Source organism: Ambystoma mexicanum, chromosome 12, assembly GCF_040938575.1.
Source record: "Ambystoma mexicanum isolate Mex_15411 chromosome 12, UKY_AmexF1_1, whole genome shotgun sequence".
Taxonomy (NCBI): Eukaryota; Metazoa; Chordata; class Amphibia; order Caudata; family Ambystomatidae; genus Ambystoma; species Ambystoma mexicanum.
In genome coordinates, this window is record NC_090936.1 from 104,853,041 (window position 1) to 104,875,783 (window position 22,743).

The 22,743-nt window shown below is 43.9% G+C and overlaps 1 protein-coding gene across 2 annotated transcripts in view; it reads right to left on the reverse strand.

The window, feature by feature from the left end:
* SYT10 (synaptotagmin 10) overlaps nt 1–22,743 on the reverse strand; it is a 583,991-nt gene that overhangs the window by 96,443 nt on the left and 464,805 nt on the right. For both annotated transcript variants that reach the window (XR_011281745.1, XM_069628104.1), the window contains exon 6: nt 20,980–21,109. Coding sequence is in view for 1 of the 2 variants with exons in the window: in XM_069628104.1 (XP_069484205.1) it covers nt 20,980–21,109 (130 nt within the window). In the remaining variant the exon portion in view is untranslated. The remainder of the gene's footprint in view (nt 1–20,979; nt 21,110–22,743) is intronic.

The following is a 22,743-nucleotide window of genomic DNA, read 5'->3' on the forward strand; positions in this document are numbered from 1 at the left end:
TCAGCATTAGAGCTGGACAAAGTTGGGTCAGAGGAGTAGGTATCAGCATTATGGTTGTGAAGCTAGTCCTTTTTTTGAGAAGAGACTTTCGCAAACGGGAGTCAGGGTTGGTCAGTCTCATTTGCGCGCTGCATTGGATTTGATGATTCAGTAATCATTGTGTGAATATATGATCGCGGATTCACCTCACAATCAATATATTTTGAGAGCCAGGGGGCGCTATTATTAGAATATAGACTTTTGCTATCCATTTCTTTGGCGCTCTGTGAGGTGACACATCTGTCGCTTCCGTCCTCAAGTGGACGATTGATGGTGCCTCAGTCAAGGAGCCATTTTGCACGGCTTATAAGTAATCAACAGTGCTGTTTGATATGCTAGGTCTATAGTCACAAGGCATCTCATATTGGCATTTACCTGTTTGGCTACCTGTTTGCTGACGTTTGGGGTCTCAGCTAGAGCTAAAGACTCAAGAGTGCTGAGTGACTCTATGGGCTGGCCACTTGTTTTGTAATCAAGACTCTGGGCCTGAAAATGGAAGGAAGACTCACATGAGTTTTGGTTGATTTCACTTGTTTTAGAGGTGTTCGATTGAGCATCTGCACTCATCATCACGGCTGTAGCCGGCCGAGATTTGTTGTTCTCTATATGGCTATTATCATCAATATCCAGTAAATTCCCATCAGGCAGGGCATTACATGTTTTATTCGATGTATGATCCTCACTCCCCTGAAGGTTTAATGAAAAGTTAGACTCTTTCATCACTGTTGCTTGATTTTGAATTTGCTTGATTTGAGGGGATCTCATTTGGTTAAAGTGCCATCTTAATTTGGAAGGGTCCACCCGCAGATTTACTTCTCTTTTTTTGTAAAGGGTCTTTGAGATGTAGACTCTGCAGATTTGTAGTCAACACGGAACCAATCTGCTGGATTGCTTTTTCTGTATTTAGATGGTCTCTTGTAGAGTCTCTTGTAGCGTTTGATAATATGCAAGAGTTTGAGGGAAGGCCTGTCTCTGATATGTCACTCCCACCGACTTGAGGCATCGGGAGGTCGATTCCACAGTATGCTTGGTCAGCATGGGTCTCAGCGGAAACCAGGAAGGGCATATCGACCACAAGACAATTGTCATCCTGAGGGGCTTCATGTGTTATCACCGCTCCTCGAGTTTCGGACGCCAGATCGAAGGGACCCAAAGATGAGGGGGGCTCAGGTGATTCTGCCAATGCACCTCCACCTCTTTTCTTCCTGTTGGATTGCAAAGTAGTACGTTGTAGGAGACTGCATTGCTCTGTGTGATAAGGGAGCGGTTACCCAGAAATATTTCGCCCCACCCCCTATTCCTTACCATGCAGCGCAATCAGAACACACTATTAGGTAGCAGCCTCCAGTGGGTACAGATGAACTTAAGGATGAATCGGGAGTTTAGATTGCTTCAGGTTACAGTTTCCCAAGAGCGCACCAAGAAAGTGGTACTCACTGAAACCGGCATCGTCAGTGTCCAACCTGCGGAGGAGAGCTTGGGGAGCTTGTAGATGTGTTGGCTGCTACACCTGTTTCTGCTGTCTGCAGACTGCAACTACACATTGTAGCTTACTTTGCGGCCGCTTCTCGGTAATGAGCCCTTTTGAATTTTCTGTAGAAAGGCGGGTCAGCAACCAGGCAGCAGTGAAGACAGACTGTCCAGTGACCAGGGTCCAAGTAAAAAGCAGACTGTAACTACACTTTGCAGCTCACTTCACCATACTTACATAGTTCACAATGCAAAGGGGTTCCCTTCTCCATGCTTTCAAGTCTTTCAGATTTTCCAAAACACAGTTCTTTGTGATACTTTCTAGCTCCTGTGCGTTGGTTACCGTTCACCAATTTCACAAAGTACAGTTCCTTCTGTTCACCAAATGTCCTTTATATTCAATTACAAGCTTCTTAGCAGGTATTTTCACATAAGTAGGTGTCCTCAATCTAGGTGCTGTTGTTGTACCACACAGTCCACCCATTAAAGGTCTCGCAACCAAGACACCTGTCTTGCCTCTTTTTCCTTGTATACACATTGCCACTGTTTCAGCACTACATTGGTGCTTAGATTCTTCCCATTTCACATCATCATGATGCTTTACCATTTGCTTGTTTTGCAACTATTAACTTGTTGTACTTTCATATATTTCTATGGCGCTTGCCAATGCTTGTTCTCTCAATTCACACGGTTCCTTTATATCGTAGGAATTCACAAAACTGCTTTCATTCAGATCAGTTTTCAATAGTACTTATTTTCACTCACATCAGTACTCAAAAGATGCTCATATTCTTGCTTTCATTCTTTTACTCTTGGCAAGACTTACAACCTCCTCTTGGCACTTTTATAAAGCTTGCACTTTCATGTAATTCGCTGAGCTCCAGGTTAGCCTTTCTTTCATCTCTGTTGTAGTTCGATATTCACAAAACCTTTCACTCAGTTTCTTAGAAGCTTTATTCAGCAATTTGACTGAGTTCAAACTTGACCGACACTCATATTGCCCAAGCGGTCTCTCGCTCACTCGTGAGCGACCCGACCTGCAGCAACCACGCGGTCTACACCTCAGCGTCCTGGAGTCAATCAGGCTTCTCTGACTCATTGGGTACACTGTCTCCAGCTGCTCTTCTCCACGTTGGCAGGCTCACTGTGGCTGTCGCTTCTCCCGGCTTGGTAGGCCTCTCCCCCATGGAGTGCAAGTATCTTTGACTCCTGGAGGTATGCAGACCAGCTCTCCCACCAGTGACCTCTCGAATGCTCCCGCCACAATCAGCTTCCCCTGCAATGACTCTGCAGCTCATAGGTGCTTCAGGTATGCGTCTCTCAGGCTTCACCTCCAGCTTCTCCAGGAAACATTCCACAAGTGATCCTCCTCCCTGCCTCACCTGAGCAGGCAATTTATATGGTACCCTGGGCTTCAGGTGTAGGCAATGTTCATTCATTACATAACAATCTTGGTACTCTGCACCCCTCTTCCTCATCCCAGTACCAGAGTGGTGTTTATTAGGGAAAGATTGTCTGGAAAACCATGGAAGGGATTGACAACAGTCTATAAAGGCCTGGGAAATGGTGGACTCATTGTGAAAGGGAAATGGGGGTAGCGTGTCTCACACAAAGATGCCTCCTCCCCACTCCCCAAGTCTCTTCCACCCAGGTGATCCTCCCTCTCATATCCACCCACAGGGTCAGGATCCAAAAGCGATAGTGTTTCCCTGGCCACCAGGGGGAGGATATATTGGGCAAAGAAGTGACAAAGACCTCAGATTCCTCACACTGGAGAGAAAAGTGCCATCTAAACACCCAGATGATTATAAAAAATCTCAGGAGGAAAGGGCAAAGGCAGAGTGCCCAAAATGAGGCTGTGTAAGCCAAAAATTTCAGAGCAGGAGCAGACTGTACTAGCAGAGCAGGTGGTGGCCCACTCCGAGGAGTTATATGGAGCCCAAAACCGCAAGATCAACCAACAGCAGAAAAAAACAACATAGGGGCTGAGATCAGGGACAAGGTGGTGGCCATAGGCCATGTCCAATGCAAGGTCGATGACATGAAGAAGCGATGGAATGACCTTAAGGCCAGGGTCAGGAGCCTAAAGTCCCTCCACCACTGGATGATAGCTGCCACTGGAGATTGCACAGTAGAACCACTGCAACTTATACCCTGGGAGATAATGTTCAGTGGCATCCTGCACATGGTCGGGATTGATGGTGTGGGCATGGCTGAGTTTTGTGCCAGTAGCCAGTGGGAATCTGGTGAGTTCCTGAGTGAAATATGGTCCTAAACATGGCCAACCCTATCTCTAGAGCTCTAGTTCTCTCTAGGCTAGAATACTGCAATAGCCTTTTCCTTAATCTACCCTCCTCTTCTCTACGACCCCTCCAGCTAATCCAGAATAGGGCTGTGAGATTTATCCTTGGCCTCAAGCACAGTGACTGCATCTCTCCAGCCCTGAAAACTCTTCACTGGCTCCCGGTTTCCGCAGGGATCAAATTCAATTCCTTCAGCATCATCCACAAGGCTGTCTGGGGCCGGGGACCATGCTATCTACAACTTGCTCTCACTTAATAATCTCCCTCCATAGCTTTACGTTCCTCCGACTCCAACTCTCTGTGTGTTAAGTGCTTCGCTAAACAGTGAGCTGGTGGCCGATCTCTTTCCTCAGCAGGCTCCATCCTATGGAACAGGCTCCCCCATCCTCTTCATCTTGAGCTGGATCTCCTCAAATTCCGGAAGCTCCTCAAGACATTCCTTTTTACCTCCTCCTTCCCTTCCTCCCTCCTCTGCTAAATCCCACAGTTGCTGAGATTGGTGACCAGGGCCGTTATGTGTCCTCCTGGGTCCTGGCCTCCCACACCCAATCGCCTACAGCCTCTACCCATCCCAGAAATGTGACTTCTCATCCACTGACCTATGCCACTACAGGCCTGCACTTGCATAGTATAGCTGCTCATTCCCTAGCTCTTCCCTCTTGATACACCTAGCACTTACGCCCCTTCCCACACCTCATCCCTTCTCTCGCTGCACTTGCATGTTCTGAATGCTCACGAGGCCTAGTCGGTCTGCCTCTATCTTTCGTTGTTATTTTTGATTTTCACTTCCACGTTCCCTTCCGGTTGCCGTGTGGGCACTTTGAAACACAATTTACTTGATGTATAAGCGCCTTACAAATGCACAATAAATAAATAAATAAATAAATAATTCCAGCAAGGATACACAATCCATGTGAGGCATCAGGCCACAACAACATGAGGCAGTGAAGCAATGACCCCCCTTACATGACACCCAGGCAGGAAGTGGAGGGGATGCGGTAGCCAAGAATCACCATTGCAACACAAGTCAGAAGGTACAGTGCACAGCCCAATTGCACATCACAACCTTGCCTGCACAGTGGTCACAGCATCATGTAACCATTTGAGGATCCCATGTCCATAAATGCACATCAGTGGATGATTGTGTCAGACCCACAAGCCCATCAACTGCAACTTTTCTTGTAGACACACATTGACAAATCTATGCACGAAATAACTTCCAACCGACTCACACAACTAAATACTGCAATCACCTGATTGCACCACCAGAAACCAAGCATCAACAGTCCCAACACATTTGGGCAGGACAGCCTGTAGGTCAACCCATCCCATGGTTGCAGCTCCGAAGCAAGCACGGCACCCCAGATCTGGCTCCTGGTCACCCAGATGCCATGCATGCTACGAACACAGTGGCTGACACATGATGAATGCACCCCCAGGGGGCCCATCACACAGTGATGACATAGTACAAGTAACAGTGAATGTTGAAGCGCCATGCACCTCAGCACCAAAGTGGTAACGCAGTTTTCAATTTTCCCCAACATGCACTCAAGACACTCAGGAAATAACTAAGGTGACCAGACCCTCCTTGACAGCTGCACCAATCCATTGAAGAAAAGGCACCATGTAAGCATGCCACCTATGGGTACACCAACCGTTGAGAAGGACACAGCAACAGGGCCTCTACAGGACCCAATTGTGGAAGCAGTGCCACCAGCAACAGGGCCAAACACCACCCCAGCTGGGGCGACTGTGGACTCACACGTGAGTCAGTGTGGGAATGACAGCCTGCAATCCCAGCAGGCCACTGCTGGCACCGCAGATGTGCAGTCTTAGTCTGCATCCCCCCGCATCGAGCCAGCCCCATTCCACCTTCCGCCAATTCTCCACTAAAGCCTCCCCCCTGCCCATTCTCTCCCCGCTGCACACACCACCTTCCCATCTGTAATCCCACCATGCTCCCAATAGGAGTCCTCCTCCGATGATCAGATTGAGGCTGCGTGCCGTTCAGTGCACCATGATATCCATGGCAGTGGACATACACCACATCCAGTGAGGGCCCCCACACTGCAGACCATCTGAATTCATCTAATTAGGATTGAACAGAGGCAGCAGAGAGGCACGCCATAGCCCAAGAACAATTGGGGCATTCACAGGCTATGAAGGATTGTATTCAGAGGGCATCTAGACGGTTGTCCAGGTCCATACACTGTCTGCGCAGGAGAATGGTGAGCAGCAATACCAGCCAGTGTCTCACAAGCCAGAGGGTGCAGGAGCTGGCAGAACAGTAGTCATTGTCCCAAGAGGCCATTGTCAGAACCATTCACCTCACCATTGACCATCTGCAGGGAAGCATGTAGGGGGGTTTGCTGCGCACTACCCCTACTGAGGGGTCATTGACGAGCACCCCTCTCAGGCGCTCGCAGCACTGTGCATCACATGCTGTAAAGCTTGCAGACAAAGGGGAAAAGGGGAAGCGCTAGTGGGAGTTGGTATTGGGGCTAGGGTGTGGCTTGGGTGATGGTGTTGGGGCTGGGGTGGGTGATGGTGTTGGGGCTAAGGAGTGGGGTGGGTGATGGTGTTGGGACTGGGGTGTTGGGTGTTGGGTGGGTGATGGTGTTCGGGCTGCAGTGTGGGGTGGGTGATGGTGTTGGGGCTAGGGTGTGGGTTGAGTGATAGTGTTGGGGCTAAGGAGTGGTGTGGGTGATGGTATTGGGGCTGAGGGTTCCTTGTTTTCATGAATAAACACAATTGAATCATTATAATTTGAACCATTTTTATTCAATGGTGTTGAGACAGGTGCATTCAGTGCATGTTTGGGAGGCGTGTGTCAGAAGAAGTTGTCCATGAGGTCCTGGCGGACCATTCATCCTTCCCACACATCCCCACATATGTCCTGTGGTGCCCTGTTTAGACCTTTAACATCTTCCTGACGTGAGCTGGGGGGAAATGGTCGCCATCTGGAGGCATTTTTATGTTCCTTCCTACGTTGTGCATCACTGCGCATATGACTACCAGTCTGCCTACTTTCTCAGGGCTGTACATGAGGGCACCGCCTATGTGGTGAAGGCACCTGAATCTTGATTTCAGCAATCTAAATGTGCGCTCAGTGCCTGACCTGGTCCTCCCCTGCACCTTATTGTAGGCTACCTCCTGTGTTGTGACCGGGTTCCTCACAGGTGTCATCAGGCATGGTAACTGCGGAGAGCCAGCATCACCTGTAAGACATGAATGGATTCCGAGAGACATGGCGGTGTGTGGGTCGACGTACATGAATATTGGCTTAATGTGTTTACCCCTCTGTTCAAAACACAGTGCATGTGCCTGGTGCACCTTGAGTGCATTGAGGTTGATGGCACTTGGCCTACATGGTACACTTCACATTGTGGAAGTCAGCGGTCATCAAGTATTTGTCAAAATGCAATGTCATCAGCAAAGCACTTGTCACTAATGGCGTGGCAGTATGCCATGTACGGACCATGAGAATGCTTTCAGAGGTTTAACGGATGCCCTGCTGTGTACTGGGATGGGTCAGTCAGGGTTTGATGCTTGTTCTATGCATTTTTGTTGTTGCTTCATGGAACTTGTAGGTGTTTCACATTGCTACTCCTTATGTACCCCAGGTATGTGACAGTGGTTTTGGTAATCAGGTCTGCCTACTACTTACCCACAAAGCAGGTGAGCTGTCCTCTGTGTCTCTCCATGTATGCTTGTAGGGTGCTGTTCCTCAGTATCATGGAAGCATGTGCGACCCCAGAGTATCGGGCATAGCAATGCCTGATTGTGAGGTCCACATCACATGTAATTTGCACATTCATGGAATGGTACCTTTTCCTGCTCCGTTGCCTGGGAGTTGGGGGGACCAATGCCACCTATGTGCATTCCAATGCCGCTCTGGTATTGGCTGAATGGGCAATAGCGTAGAAACGTGCCTTTGTTGCATGCACCTGCGCCTGGGTGATGTGCATATGGGCATGCCTCACAAGCGCCTCCATGGCTTGGTTCAGCACCTTGCGACATCCCATGCAGTGTCCCAGCTGTGTGATGGAATCCGCCCATACGACAGAAGTGTAAGACTGACACGAGCTTCAGCACAGGGGAGGGGGGCAGTTCTCATTGCAATGGCACTCTGTAGTTCAGCCTGGATCAGGGTGAGCAGTTCTGTGATGATGGGAAGGTCCAATCGATATAGGGTCACTAATTGGCTGTCTGTCAGTGTCCATGGGGATGGGCGGGCCTGTGGTATGGATGCCCTCCACAGCACATGTCTCTGGTGCCTTTGTGGTACCTGTCTCCTTCCCTGCTGTGGTCTTGCTTGAATGCTGCTGTACCTGGATGTATAGGGGGAGGGTGTGGAGTCCATAATCGACGTCAGCATGTGGCTGCATGTTGCTTGGATGTGTGTTTAGTGAAGGAGTGGCCCTTTTATGCTCCTCCTGAGTGGTTCTGGTGCACCTGTGCCTTGATTTCTGGCACCTGTATGAATTTCTCTTCACTTTATTGGTGGAGGTAACTGTAAAGTGTTTTTGGCAGTATTACTGCTGTTTTTTGGCAGTAATTCTGCTAATTTTGGACTTCTAATGTGGCGGAAATGGGTTTCAGGATATAAAAGTAAGATTTTGGGACACTTATTGGTGACAGTATTGCTTACTGCATTCAGTTGATGTGAGCCAAAATGTATTTAGCAGAGAAATCCCAGTACTAGTGTGGTGAGTGTGGCAGCGGCGAATCACACCAGCGCACCTACAAAGTAGTAAAATATATTGTTTGATATGACTGGACAGACTGCCAAATTAAGGGAAACATGGGGTATAATTACAAATAGAAATACCTACTATTTTTAGGTACATGTGTGTTTAATGCTAAGATAACTTCATGCTTTAATGAGGCTTTTAAGGCTGCTGATCGAAAGTTGCCTACCTTTCAAATAAAATATTGGTCACACATTGGGGTGAAGGTGTATTGCCAAAGTGAGCATCCATTAAAAGTGCACTACTTGGCTCTCCTGCACAAACACTTCAAAACATGCAATATGAGAGGTCTGTCTGAGTTATATTTAAAAAGAAAAACAATGTCAACTATTATGACCAAACATGCCGTGCAATAGCCTACACATAAAACAAACTAATTGCAATGAAACTGCTCTGACATCATTGAAAATCGGTAGTCAGAAAGAGTTGCTCTACATCGAAGGAAAAGAGTACTGGTCATTTAGAGGGGGCTGAACTTTGGCCATGTTTATTGATGGAAGTCAGAATGTACCTAATGAAGGATTTGTGACTTGGTCAACTCTGCAGGCAACATTGTTCGCCAAGGAGGGACTAGAGAGGGTAGTGTGTAAATGTATTAATCTGAAGTCAGCCTGTTCCGTCGACTTGCTATGGTCTGTCCAATACAGATGTTCAAATTTGAAATATCTACTGGAATGGGGTCTTTATTTTAATTCTCCCAAAATTTGTAAAGTAGAGTAGAATACAATTTTATATACATATATATATATATATATATATATATATATATATATATATATATATATATATATATATGTATATATGTATATATATATATATTACTAGCAAAAGTACCCATTCTCTGAATGGGTTCTGTAGACAAACATGATAACACTCTCATCAATTGTTGAAAATGAATGATCCTGTAGGTCGCTGTTCCGCCTCACCCTGGCATGGTGCAGTTCGTTGCGGTGCATTGTGTTGTAAATATCTCAGAAACCGTGCATCCAAGTGTGTTGAAACTCGGGTCCCAGCTTGAGTTTTGTTCCTCGTATCAGGACGGGTTGATAAACTACACTTTTTGTTTCTCTTCCCGGTGAACATGGTTTACGGCTTCGTCGGCAGGCACCATCTACCAAAAATCCTCTAGAAAAGTAATTTCACCTGATGCGGCAAACATTTTTGATTCCCTTCCCGGTGAACATGGTTTACGGCATTGGAAGGCTTGTTTAGAAACAATATGTTTTGTTTCCCTTCTCGGTGAACATGTTTTACGGCTTCGTCGGCAGCTTCGTCGGAAGGCCACAAACTCACAAACAAATGTGGACTTTTGTTGAAATTCGGGAGTAGGGGTGGGATGCCCAAATATCATGTGGCCAATATTGTCTGGAGGGTCCTAACAGGAAACTATGCAAAATTTTATGCAGATTGGTGAAACGGTGTGGAATTGTATAAGGAACAATGTTTCGCTAAGCAACAAAACCCACAAATTTGAACTTTTGCTGAAATCTGGGGAAAGGGGTGGGGTGTCCAAATGTCATGTAGCCAGTAATGTCCTGAGGGTCCTATTAGGAAAATATGCAAAATTTGGTGTAGATTGGTGAACGGTGTGGAATTGTATAAGGAACAACGCTTCCCACAAACCCACACACAACCTTTGACTTTTATGTAGATAGTTTTATTTTGTAAAACACACTGTTGATACTAAATCCATATTTTATGCTTTTCTATGAACAATGTGTCTAGCTCACACAGAACAGGGCAGCGGCACAGCCATTATTACTGGCATCATTCAGCTGAGCCACGAGAGACCACAATTGTACAATGCCAGAAGGATGTGCACCTTTGACAAAAAGTAGCCATGTCACCTAATGCAGATAGGTGACCAGTCATATATGAATTCAAGGCTCTGTTTCACCAAAGAATGAGAGGGAATGTCAGGTGTGACATCAGTTACCATGCAGTGACTAATCACATATGGTGGAGTGATCCACCATGGACAGGGACTCTGTCACCTGGCAAGGGAAATTAAAAGCAGGAGATGTGGTGCTGTTTTGACAAAGCATCCAAGGTCAAAGGTTATTTTGCTAGAAAGTGTACTGTTTAAATGTATCTGACTAAATGCATCCTGCTCTCTAATGTACGATTCTCATTGTGTAAAACCTCCAACGAATATTGACGCATGGCCGATTTCTTAGGACAAGTAAATTCCTCCAGTTTTTCTATAGGTGTAAATAAATAAACTTGTCTCTGCCATCCCTTGCTTACAAGAAAACAGTTTTGGGTTTATATGCAGATCTGACAACAGTGATACATTGGGATTAAAACATAAATATGTGTGACAAGGCCAGTCCCTCAGCCTTATCAGGAGGAGGCAGGAGGCCCTCTATAAAGCTTATAGGGAGCCTACTAGGAGGAAACCCAGAGCCAGCCCTACCATTGAGGTGGAAAGTGGCAGCTGGGAGTGACCCACTCCTTACCCCTTCCCTTTGTGTCTGTTTATGTGAGAGCAGCCTACACAAATGCTTGCCAGTTTCTTTCTATTTTTTCTAGAGTCAGCGACTCATATCTTCAGAGCTTAAGATAAATTCCAGTACCCCATTGAGACACCCAAGAAGCAGACAATCTAACTACTCTCCACAGATGCAAAGGAACTCTAAAAGCATCCTACCCCCAGCCAATCTCAAAGCCTTCGCCAGCTTAGCCAAAACCTACAAAAACTCTTTAATTACAGCTAAGGCTAGCTCATACAAAACTAGAATTGCCAATGAAAGCACTGTCTCTGTAGAGCTCAGAAAACCCGATCCCCACCACCTCCCAGGTTTGCAAAAACAACGACTGGTGCCCACAAGCCAAATCATGCCTCGCTAATAAAATTGAAAAACTGAGACACCAAATCACCACAAAAAAACAACATGCCATGAACCCCACCCATGGGTGCATTGACACCCTCCACTCATCTCAAACAACTCACCCCCTTCCTTACACTTCCGTCTACCAAGCAGAAGTACTCAAAACCATTCACACTCTCAAACCCATCAACTCCATAGGAGATACCTGCCTAGCCCATATTGTTAGGCTATGAGCCACAACTCTTGCCGCCACCATTACTGATTTCATCAATGCGTCCTTCTCATCCAACTCTGTACCTACCAGCCTTGAAGCAGCCTTGGTCACCCCACTCCTCAAGAAACCATCACTTGAATACCTTCTTCTCCACCAACTACTGCACTACCCCCTCTAACCCTTTCCTCCTCATTTGGCATTCTCCCAAATCCAACTATTCTTAGGACAACACCAGCTGCCTGGGGCATGACAATCCATATTTCCTTCCAAACACAGCACGCAAACAGCCTTCCTAGACCTCAAAATCCAATTAGGCAATATCTGTAATTCAGGCTTTCTTGCCATCCCCCTCCTTGATCTCTCTTCAGCTTTTGACCTTGTCGACTAAAGCATACTGTGTCAGCATCCCTCCACCAACTTCCATTTGTTTAACAAAGGATCGTCCTGAATCAAATCCTCCTGAGCAAACGCACCTTGAGAGTATTCATCGGGATGTAGCAGCAGATCTCATCATCGTCCCACTCAGACTCTCCAAGGGCTCCTGCATCTCCCCCACCATGTGCAACACTTACACCAAGCCACTGTTCGGCCACCTGGACAACCTCGGCATCCCCAACACCAACTTTTCAGACAACACCCAGATCCTCTTTCCAATCACAGGAAACTACTCCCACAATGCTAACTGTAAAAACAGGATCCACAGCATCATCCAGAACTGAATGGCCACCAACAACCTTTGTCTCAATGACGACAAAACCTAACTGCTCATTGTGGGCTCCCCCCTCCAACTCAAAAACGTGAACCCTGCATTCTCCTCTTTTGCCATCGATGTCACTAACATCCCGGTTCTGAAGCACATAAATGCAATACATAAAAATAAAATAAAACCCTCTACTTAAGCTTAGCATTAGTGTTCCCCAGCAGCAACCCGAAAAAGCTGGTGAGAGAGTATGCCGACAGACTGCTGCATATGCATCAGTGAGTCGAGTTGTACATGCGCACAACCCCACCCGCAGTTCCAACACCAGACCTACAAGGACATAGACAATGGTCAAGGACACTGCACATGACTGTAATAAGTCCAGCAAAGGCTATGTCACAAATGGGGCCATTAAACAGGCTGGACCACCATTAAAGTACTGCAGAAACCCCATGTGGAGAAAGGGGGTGGAGCCTAATCATCTATTATGCATTCTGTGCTCTGTAACACCTACCAGGCTGGGTTGGAGCAGGATGATTGGCTAGGGAAAGCTGGCCAATGGCAGGAAGAGGGGAAGTATAGGAGAGAGGAGACAGGAATCAAGAAGGTGTGGGTTGTTGGGGTGAGGTCAAAGGAGGAAAAGGAGGGCCAAGAGACCAGCAGGAGCAAGGAACAAGTAGTTCAGTGTGATGGCTATTGTTGTAACTGGTAAGGGGTTGGTTTAATGAGTGCAAGGGTACCATTGTTTTCAGTGAGCATGCAGGTGAAGTGAGAGAAGTGCTCTAGGTATTGTAAGAGTGTTTGTGAAATGATTGTAAGAGTGAAGAAGGATGAGTGAAGAGAGTGGGTGGAGTGGCAGGAGTAGTAATGAAAGGAAGAGAGTATTAGTGGAACGAGGAGAGTAGTATTGGGAGGAGGCAAGTACTGGTGGAAGGATGAGAATAGGAGGTGGAGGAGGATAGTAGCAGAAGAAATAGGAGCACCATTTTTGTAGAGTTACTGTATACTTATCAATACTTTTTTGTCTTATTTTCAGATGGTAACTTGTCTCTCTCCAATCTCCTCATTCTACTTTCTCCTGCTCCAAGTAACTTGTCAAGTACTTCTACAAATACACCTGTAGCTCACCAATCTACTCCCAAAAAACCTAGTCAGCTCTTTGTGAAAATTCCCCCACACTGCCAGATGAAACTGCCTGGTTTTATTGGTTGCTCTCCCTTCTCCTTGGATGATGCTTCTGTGACGTTCACTGGAGGGGAGAATGTGTTTTTTTATTTGCATTTCGTGCATACAATACGGGTAGTTGGTTCTGCCTAGAGAGTCATATTTTCTTGGGAACGTCCATCTTCAAGGGTATTCAAGGGTCTTTACCCCCTTCTATACCTGTTGTACATAGGTGTCTGTGGGGGGGGGGGGGTGTGAGTGTAAGTTCTCTTGTGACTGCCCCTTGCATCTGTGTTGTGTTTCAGTGGGGCGGCCTGGGATTCCCTACAAATATCCTCTAGGTTCAGCATCCACTAGTTTTGGGCGGCACCTGGACACTTTGACCATCAAACTCTTGGTCTCCATGGCCAGGCAGGGAACATCATTAGTGTGCACATTAGATTGTTTAGTTACAGCAGACCCACTACAAATGTCCACAGAATCTAACCACTAAAGTGGAAGCCATTTCAGTTAGTTCTGCAAGGGTGCAGCTCTCCTGAATATGACCCTCATGTTATTTTCAGCACAATCTCTAAGCCAGTGCACCTTTCAATGCAAGCTTGAGGTATGCTTCTGTCATGCTGAAGTAATATCACAGGGGGGCTGTCCTCACGACTGGCGGACACATGCAACAAACACAATCTATATATTGCAGAGACTGTAGCCTGACAAATCCTCTGACACCCATGGCATAACCTACCCCCTCTAATTCGACAATATGAGTGGCAGTGATTTCTCTCAAAGAGAATGCTTGGATAATATCCTCCCCCTATAACACCAGGAGTCATGGTCTACAATGTAGATAGCACTCTATGGGCCTCATTACGAGTTTGGAGGTAGCAATGGTGCTATTAGCGCCATGGCTGCCTCCAAACTCGTGTCCGGGTCTGGGTTCCTTGAATGGGAATTTACCGGGTCATTCCAACCTTGGAGGACCCGTTAAGTCCCCATTCAAAATACCTATCCCCATTCCCATTCGAGCCCCCATAGGGCTCAATGGGAATGGGGAGGGAGCTAATAACGGGACCATTATTAGCTCCCTGGTCCCCTTGCGGGACCCGCAAAGGACGTCTGGTCTCGTAATAGGGCGGAATGGGTTTACCGGCACCATTACCGGCGCCGTTAAACCCATTCCGCCCACCTCGTAATGAGGCCCAATGTGGCAAGAATCGAAAACCAGATCGGATAAGCAGGAGCTAAAAGCAGCTCCTGGGTATCTGGCATTTGCAAGCAAGCAAATCTAACTTTTACATACAATAAAAACGTAACATGCTGTTAATTATTTATTTCTTATGCTTCATATGTTGTATAGATGTGTCCTAATAATTATTTATAGATTGTCCCAAACCTGTTTGTTTGGCACCAGTTAGCCTGGGGAGCTAAAAGTATCTCCTGGTTGCTGTTGGTGTCAAGCTAACTAGGCACTACTAGGCTACAAGCAGGAGCCAAATAGCTCCCAGCACACCTCAATTTCGAACCCTCATGTGGAGTGCTCGACCCCTTCTTTGCTATTGGATTGTTCTGACCATTTGTGATGCTTTGACTCCCCCTCAGTACCTTCTAAGTGAACAATACTACATGGGTAATAACAGGAAGCAAGCTAAAATGGATGGCTATGCCCAACAGTGTGTGAAGAAGTACACAGCTTACAAGACCTGACTACATATTTAGATCTTCCAGGAAGTTCCGCAACAGTGGAGCAGGATCAGAGTGTGTCAGTTGTGGAATCCTTAAAAATGAGCATGCATTTTCAGCTACTACGACCATAATGCCCTGCTGCATGCAGCAAGAGAAAAAAGAGATCTTTGCTTCGGATCATCAGTACTCTCACTTTCCAGATTTTAGTCCCACTGTACCGGATGCAGGAAGGAGCTTTTCACATGAAAAGACCATATTCTGCTGGCTCGGTTTTAAATATGTGATACTATTTCATAGAACACTTTGAATAATCATAGATGGAAAGACCTCATTCTTCAGTCTTGAAACAGCCACTGAACTTTTCTAAAGCGCTATCTATTAAGGTGCCACCTCGCACCTTCAATCGCCTGTGAACGAAATGCCAGCATAGCCAATTTGGCACCATATGTATTTGTTACATGACTCACATTAAACAGTAGATTGAGATTTATTTTCATTTTTGATGCATCTATACAGCTTTACCACTAATTGTACATATCAGCAGACTAGTTGATATGGATGTTGGAGTGCTCTCAGACTCCTCAGGTGCATGTAACGCTGCACACATTTGGATCTATATGCCCTGGTTGGAGTTATTTGTGGGTCAGTTGGGGATTCTGGCATGAGTGTGAAACTTGTGGGGAAAGGGTTGCTTTTATGATGTTGTTTCACTCGTCTGTGCTGCAAGGGTTGCAGTTAACTTAAGTACAAATCAACTTCACTCAACTGTATTGAGGATGAGTAAAGACCAGTGATGGCTATAATGTTATTGTCAAAAGTTCCTGTCCACTTAATGACATTAAATGTCATTCAATGGCATGACCTGTCAATATTTTAATACATCAAGAGACTTTTATGCATGAGATGTACCTTCCAGAAGCACTATGTTGGTATATACATATAATAATATAATAATGCCAGAGGGGTTGCTTTCTACATCACAACCACTGCAATTTAGACTTCATGACACAGTTGGAGATGTGGAGATGTGGAAGAGAGATTGCTACTAATTGAAGGTAAGATCATACATTAAGGAACTGACTTTTGCAAACATATGCTCCTAATTGTGATCCCCCTGCATTCCTCGACAGCTCTGTCAACCATTTTGACAATTATATTGGCTATGAAGTATTATAGGAGGGAGATGCCCACTGTGCTTTGTATTTAGACCCATATATTTCTGGTAGTTTGAGAATATCACTCTCTAAAGTAGCTAGCAGATGTAGTAAATTAGCTGCATAATATAACGTGCACCAAAGGTGGCGCACTCTCAGCCCCTTGCATACAGAGTACACTTATCGTTCGTTCATGCAAGCTTTATTCGACTTCAGTCTTCAGTACAACAGCAAATACTGCATAAAATGGGCAAAATATACAAAAAGTATTTAATGACTACCATATTAAAATAAAATGAATAAGTAAACACACAAACAACGATCCGAACATGCTATAGGTGAACCCAAAGTTCACTTATCACTGTCGCGGTCACTAAGCTTTCTCCTTCATTTATTATCTAATGGCAATACGTTCCATACTTAATGCAACCATGTTGTACACAATCCTCCCAAGATCTCTCTCTGATCATTTCCTTGTTTTATTACAGGCACAACTCCTGGCACTGTCTACCCCACATAGAACCTTGAGATCCAAGAGTGAGTCACTAATCAATTAACTTAGATTTCCCATTTATTTCAAGACAAATCTGTAATCAGTAGCAGATGTTCGTACGCTGTCAGAAAAATTAAAGGTGTATATTAGAGGCATTTGCATATCCAAAGAGAATGGATTTCTAAAAACCATTTTTAAGCATATTTAGAACAATCTTAAAATAAAACCCTAAAACAATAACATACTCATAATGGCTCACCTCATATGATCCTAGTCCTAGCACTTAAGTACACTTTAAACACATTTAGGACAGATGCAGACACACAGACTAAATGCAAGGTACTAATTAGTCAGGCCAGCTGTTGTGATGAAAATGATCCCCCTGGGCCCATACTAGCTTTTCCCATTCATAAAGAGCAGGTGGACATTGGCATCACTGGGATTGTGGGTGAGGAGGGCTCTCAGGTTAGGGATAGTTTGCGTATCACGTTTTTCAGACGTTCCATAGCTCTCTTTATATCAGTACCATAACAAAAACCAGGGGAGATAGATCTCAACTTCTTGATCAGGTTACACTAGGTTGGCTGGTACAAGCACAATAGCAAGTGCTAAACACCAATGACTACAGAGGAAAATAGGTGTGTCATAAAATCCCTATCTAATGGAACGGTGCCTAGTAGTAGTACTCCAAAAAGAATATGCAGAAGCGATTGCACCACAATGGTTAAGAATGTTTTTTTTCTTCTTTTTTTTCTAGGCCCCGAATGGCCACGAACACTGGTTACAAATGTATGAACTCTTAGTACAGGCTGTACCTCACCCCTCCCCTGCACCCCTTCACCCCCCAACAGGACTCCACTTGCATTGCTTTTGTGATGGTTTTGCTTAAACCAAAATAGCTGTCTCATAAATGTTCGTCTTATAGGCGGGTATCATTAATTAATACTGACAATACAATACCAGCTATCCTACTTCATCAAAGGCTTCTTCCTCTAATGCCATTTCTTGTGGTATAAGATCAAGAAGGGTTTGTCGCAACGTACTGAACGCAAAATAATCTTTGCCGACTGCTATCTATAATTCACACTATTAATCCCGACTTTCTCAAAGGTTTTACCACTCTTGATGCAGAGAAGGTTTCTGTTCGAGTTGCTTTGAAGATCTGGTATGGAGATGCAATTCAATGACTGGATTCTGTTACTGTATAACATTCTGAAGGCAGCAATTGTAGTGAACAAAGTTTCATCTGATTTATTTTTTCCAACTGAGAGTAACAGACAGCTGTGCCCATTTATCCCCTGCGCTCTTCACCTCATTCTGGAACCCATTACCTGCCATCTGCATGCACTCTCATCAGCATGGAGGCATTCACATATTTTCTTCCACCAACTTGGTTTTTCTATATGACAATGATATGTTTGTACATGTAAACCATCCGAAAGAACATTTGGCTCATATAGTGGAAAATATCACAAGATTCTGCAAACTTGTTGCTTGCATATCAATTGAGAAAAGTCTGAGATTTTACTACTTAAATGTAAAATAGTTAAGAAGGTGAAAACAATGGCTTGAAACAGAAAATGGATACTGTGAAATAACTTGGAATTGTAATATCCAGCAATAAAAAAGGAGTTTATCGAGAAAATGATGTCATCACTCTGCAAATCGTTGAAGCAATGGATTTGGATGCCTCTACCCCTTAATGCTTGGATATCCCAATTTGAGCAGGTTATTGCTCCCAAACTATTGTACATCAACATGAATACTTCAGTCATCTCCCTTAGACATTACTGGGATCACATTAAAGGGTGAATGTCTAAGTTTACATGGCCACCCTACTCGCTCAGGATTTCCTAGGAACCTCTAGTCTATCTTCTCAAACAAGGGGGTCTAAAAGCTGTGCACATTTTTAGTTATACTTTTGGATATTAAAGGCACAATCCGCAATCTAGTGGTTCACCTGAACACAACATTTCCCTAACATAGAAATTGAAAGGTGCTTAGACACCCAGCATTAAAATCCTTTCTTTTGGGTGTTAGTAAATGTTCATACTTAGAAATACAAATGGCACACGTCACTTAGTGGGCTTGGTGGAGATTGGTGCACTCTGTCACAGAATCGTGGATTTACTCTCCGATTTAAACCTATAGCCACATTGGCATATGTATATAGTAACCACACCGTTTATATCACTTGGACAACTGAAAGCAAGAGGTGTAGTTAATGCTCTGACATCTTTCTTATATTAGTCACCTATATAATCCTGCACCCTACGCAGCCCCCATCGATCAATATGTACCAAGTCCTCTACAATATACACATATTGTCACTATTATGTACAAGCCGACCAAGCAAAAAACTATTGATTCCATGGCCTGGATGGGAATGCATATTAGACACACAGTTCAAAGACGATAAGTTAAATTTAGCTTGTAAACAAACCAGAAATAGTGAAATAAATCAAAAATAGTTTTCTGCAGGCATTCACTATTATCTCACAGCGATAATCCTTAATTTCTTTTGCCGCTTTCCTTACAACCACTACTTTTGGGCATGGTGAAACCATGCTGAACAAGAAAACGGCTGATCTGGACAATTGTATACAGAAGAAAGTTGTTTTTAAGAAATCCAAAAGACCAAATAAATACCTCATTTCTCCATGAATTGAGAGCGACCAAAAAGGTTTATAAAAGACACCAGGATTACTTCCTTCAAATTGACCAAAAGAGATAAAGAACTCAAATAAATTTATGAAGTAAAATCCTCTGGAAGATCCACCATACAAGGCGGTGAAACACGTGAAGAGGTGAAAGAGGGAAAAGAATCAATGATCAATGAGGAAAATGAGAAGATAAACTTTATTTTGGAAGATGTAATTTAAACAAAATAAAGGCCAAATTCAAGAACATTTAAGGTGAAGAATGTATTGCTTCAAAACTAATGAGGAGATCAAGAAGAGTGTCTCCATTTTTGAAGATGTTTACCATATAAGCCTGACATTAAAGGTCGTCAGGTTTGAAAACAAGCATAAAGTGTTACTTGTTTGTTTAAACAAATGTATCGATTGGCGCATTCAAACAGCAACTACAATACTTTCTTTTAAACCAGAAATAGTGTGTCACCAGTTTCATCACACTCCCATAAAGCTGAACGAACACACTCCAAACATGCATGCTAAGTGTTTACAATGTGCCACATCACAAGCTGACTTTAAATATTCAAGAGAGGTACTGTCCCAAAACAATGGATTACTGGGCTAAATTATATGAATGAGAAACACTGCGATGCATAAGTGGACAAATTTAGCTACTGAGAATGTTTATAAAAAAAGATGCGATTAAACATTGCCTACTTAGCACAGTATTGTTGATTGACAAGTTTTCATTTTCTAGAGAATGGTATAGGTGCCATATACCTATGCGAGGTGCATTGTTGAAGGCGCTGGTGCTATGCAGAGAGAGCAAAACAACACATGGAAATCTCCTACCTCATCTCTCTAAAGCCAAGGTTATATGGCTAGAATAGTTACAATTTCTTTTTACATGGGTGCTTCCACTAAAGAAAGGTGATGGCTGTCAAGAATCACATGATGCAGAACAGCACATGTGAGATGTAACCACAAACGGTGGTAGGGAATAAGAATTATGGTATCTTGTTTGACACAATTGCTCTGATATGGACAATGATGTCACCATAGCTCAAGCTATTAAGCCAGTTTTCATGGTTGACTCGACTGCACTGTTTGCACCAGAGAGTCTGTTGAAATTGGTTTTCCGTTGCCTCCTTATGTTATGGAAAAACAATAAAAATGTGAGTTTCAAAATGTACTATATTTGAAGTAGCCAAAGATCTTGCCATTGAAATAACATGTTTTTTAACAAACACAATCTCTGTCCAGACCACACAACAATTCAATCTGGCATATTAAACAACACAAACTTGGGATATTTGCATGATTGCAATATTACAAAGTAAAAATGAATGTACCCCGTCCTCTTGTATATTATTTACAACACCAATACATCACAAGCATACAAAAACGGAGATTGCTGTGCTCAATTTAAAGAAATCCTGGGATCACATGATCTATGTTAGCAACTATTTCGACAAGATACTTGGAACTATTTTCAAGAGTTGTTTACCAAACGGATATATCAGAAATGTAAAATCGAAATGACCTACCTCTAACAATGGATGCCAATGAGTTATCGGTTTTCTGGGATATGCCAGCATTTCATTCCAATGATCTCGACCCAGGCCTTCAGCATCAAGTCCTGTTCTGCACACCCCAATAACTTCATTGTGTCCTACTCTATATATTGTTAGGAAAAAATATGCATGATTGAGATTACGATTTGGAATGCACTTTCCAGAACATTATGTTAATTATCAGTTTAAGCAAAACATAAAGTAGTAGAAATTGAATAAGGTACATATAAAAGCAAGTTCTTATGCAATACATTTGTCCTTTAAATATGTGTCACACATGGATAATTTAATGTGTTTTCAGGCCACCATTTTGATTTGTGAACTGTTCTAATATTTTAAAATGGTAAACAATGAAACAATGTTAGGTTATTTTGAATCTTAATTGGCCATTAATAGTTGAAATATCAATAAGGGATAGGTGAAGTTACTTGTATCTTTCTCTGGTGTGAGCCAGGGCAATATATTGTGTAAATAGGGCCAAGTGGCAAAACTGAGTTACTGTGTTGAGCACATTTCTTTTACATTTTAATCAGAGTTCTCTACTTTCTGTTCTGTCTGTTATAGAAGAGAATAAAGATAAATGATGCACCGAATACAGTAAAATGACAAAAAGTCGATAATTCACTTGGTTCTGTATACAATATTTCCAGACAAAATACAAAGAGAGATTTGGTTCTTGTTACTCATGTTTGTAAATACCACAAGTTTTAAACTTTTGATTGGATTAATTTGAAATTGCAGATCAAAATGGAAACATCTGTGAGCTTACATCCAAATACATTTCAGTCTATCCGGCACGGAGGTCACTTTTCATCAGAACTCCAAACTGTTGCCTTAAAATAGCTATCTACTCCAAGTTATTTGGCAATGAGGATATGTATCCCAACATTGGCACTCACTACTTTTGCTACAACTCCCATTATCATCATCATCATCATCCATAATTTTATTTTGGGCCTAGAGGTCATATAAGTTCATCCAAACATATACAATAAAATTCAAAACCAATATCAGATTACTTCCTTCCATATGGTAACACAGCAATATAATACAGCAATTGTGAACTTGGAGACCCGGGGAGCGACAGCGGGAGCATTCATAAATCTGTTTGGTTTTATTCAGATCTACTGGGGGGCCAGGGTCCCCTAACTCAGTTAGATTGCTTTCTGAACTATTAAGGGCCAAAGATCCCCTAGTCGACTGGGCCAGCCCCAAACTTTTAAACCAATGGCTCCCCGTTGGCACCACTTAGCACGGTGCACTGTAAGTGGGACGTGGATTTGTGAATATAGGCATTATTGTGCTGGTGGTAGGGGCTGATTTCAATTACACTATTAGGTCTCACATTGATGCCCAAGATTCCTTTGGCGATTCTCTGATCACTAAGTTCTATCTTCACAAGATCAAAGGTGCTCTGCCCCTCATGGTACTCTGGTGCAATTAATAATGTCTTCTCAGATAATGGATTGTCAGTCACATACAGCATGGAACCAATGTGTACACTTATGTATAAGTACTTCCCTCGTTTCAGGATGGTTTGGGATCAATTTGGGCACCTTATGCAGGAATATTGTTCCCCCCATTTGATCCCCCTCGCCTTGTTATATTCCATGCTGTGCCCAAGCCATTTGTTACGCACTGTGGGGTAAGCACCATGTGGGGCAGGAGTTTGCGATGGCTGGTCGGTCCTACTGGCTTGCTTCATGGCCAATGGATTGGTGATGGCCACTCGCTCTG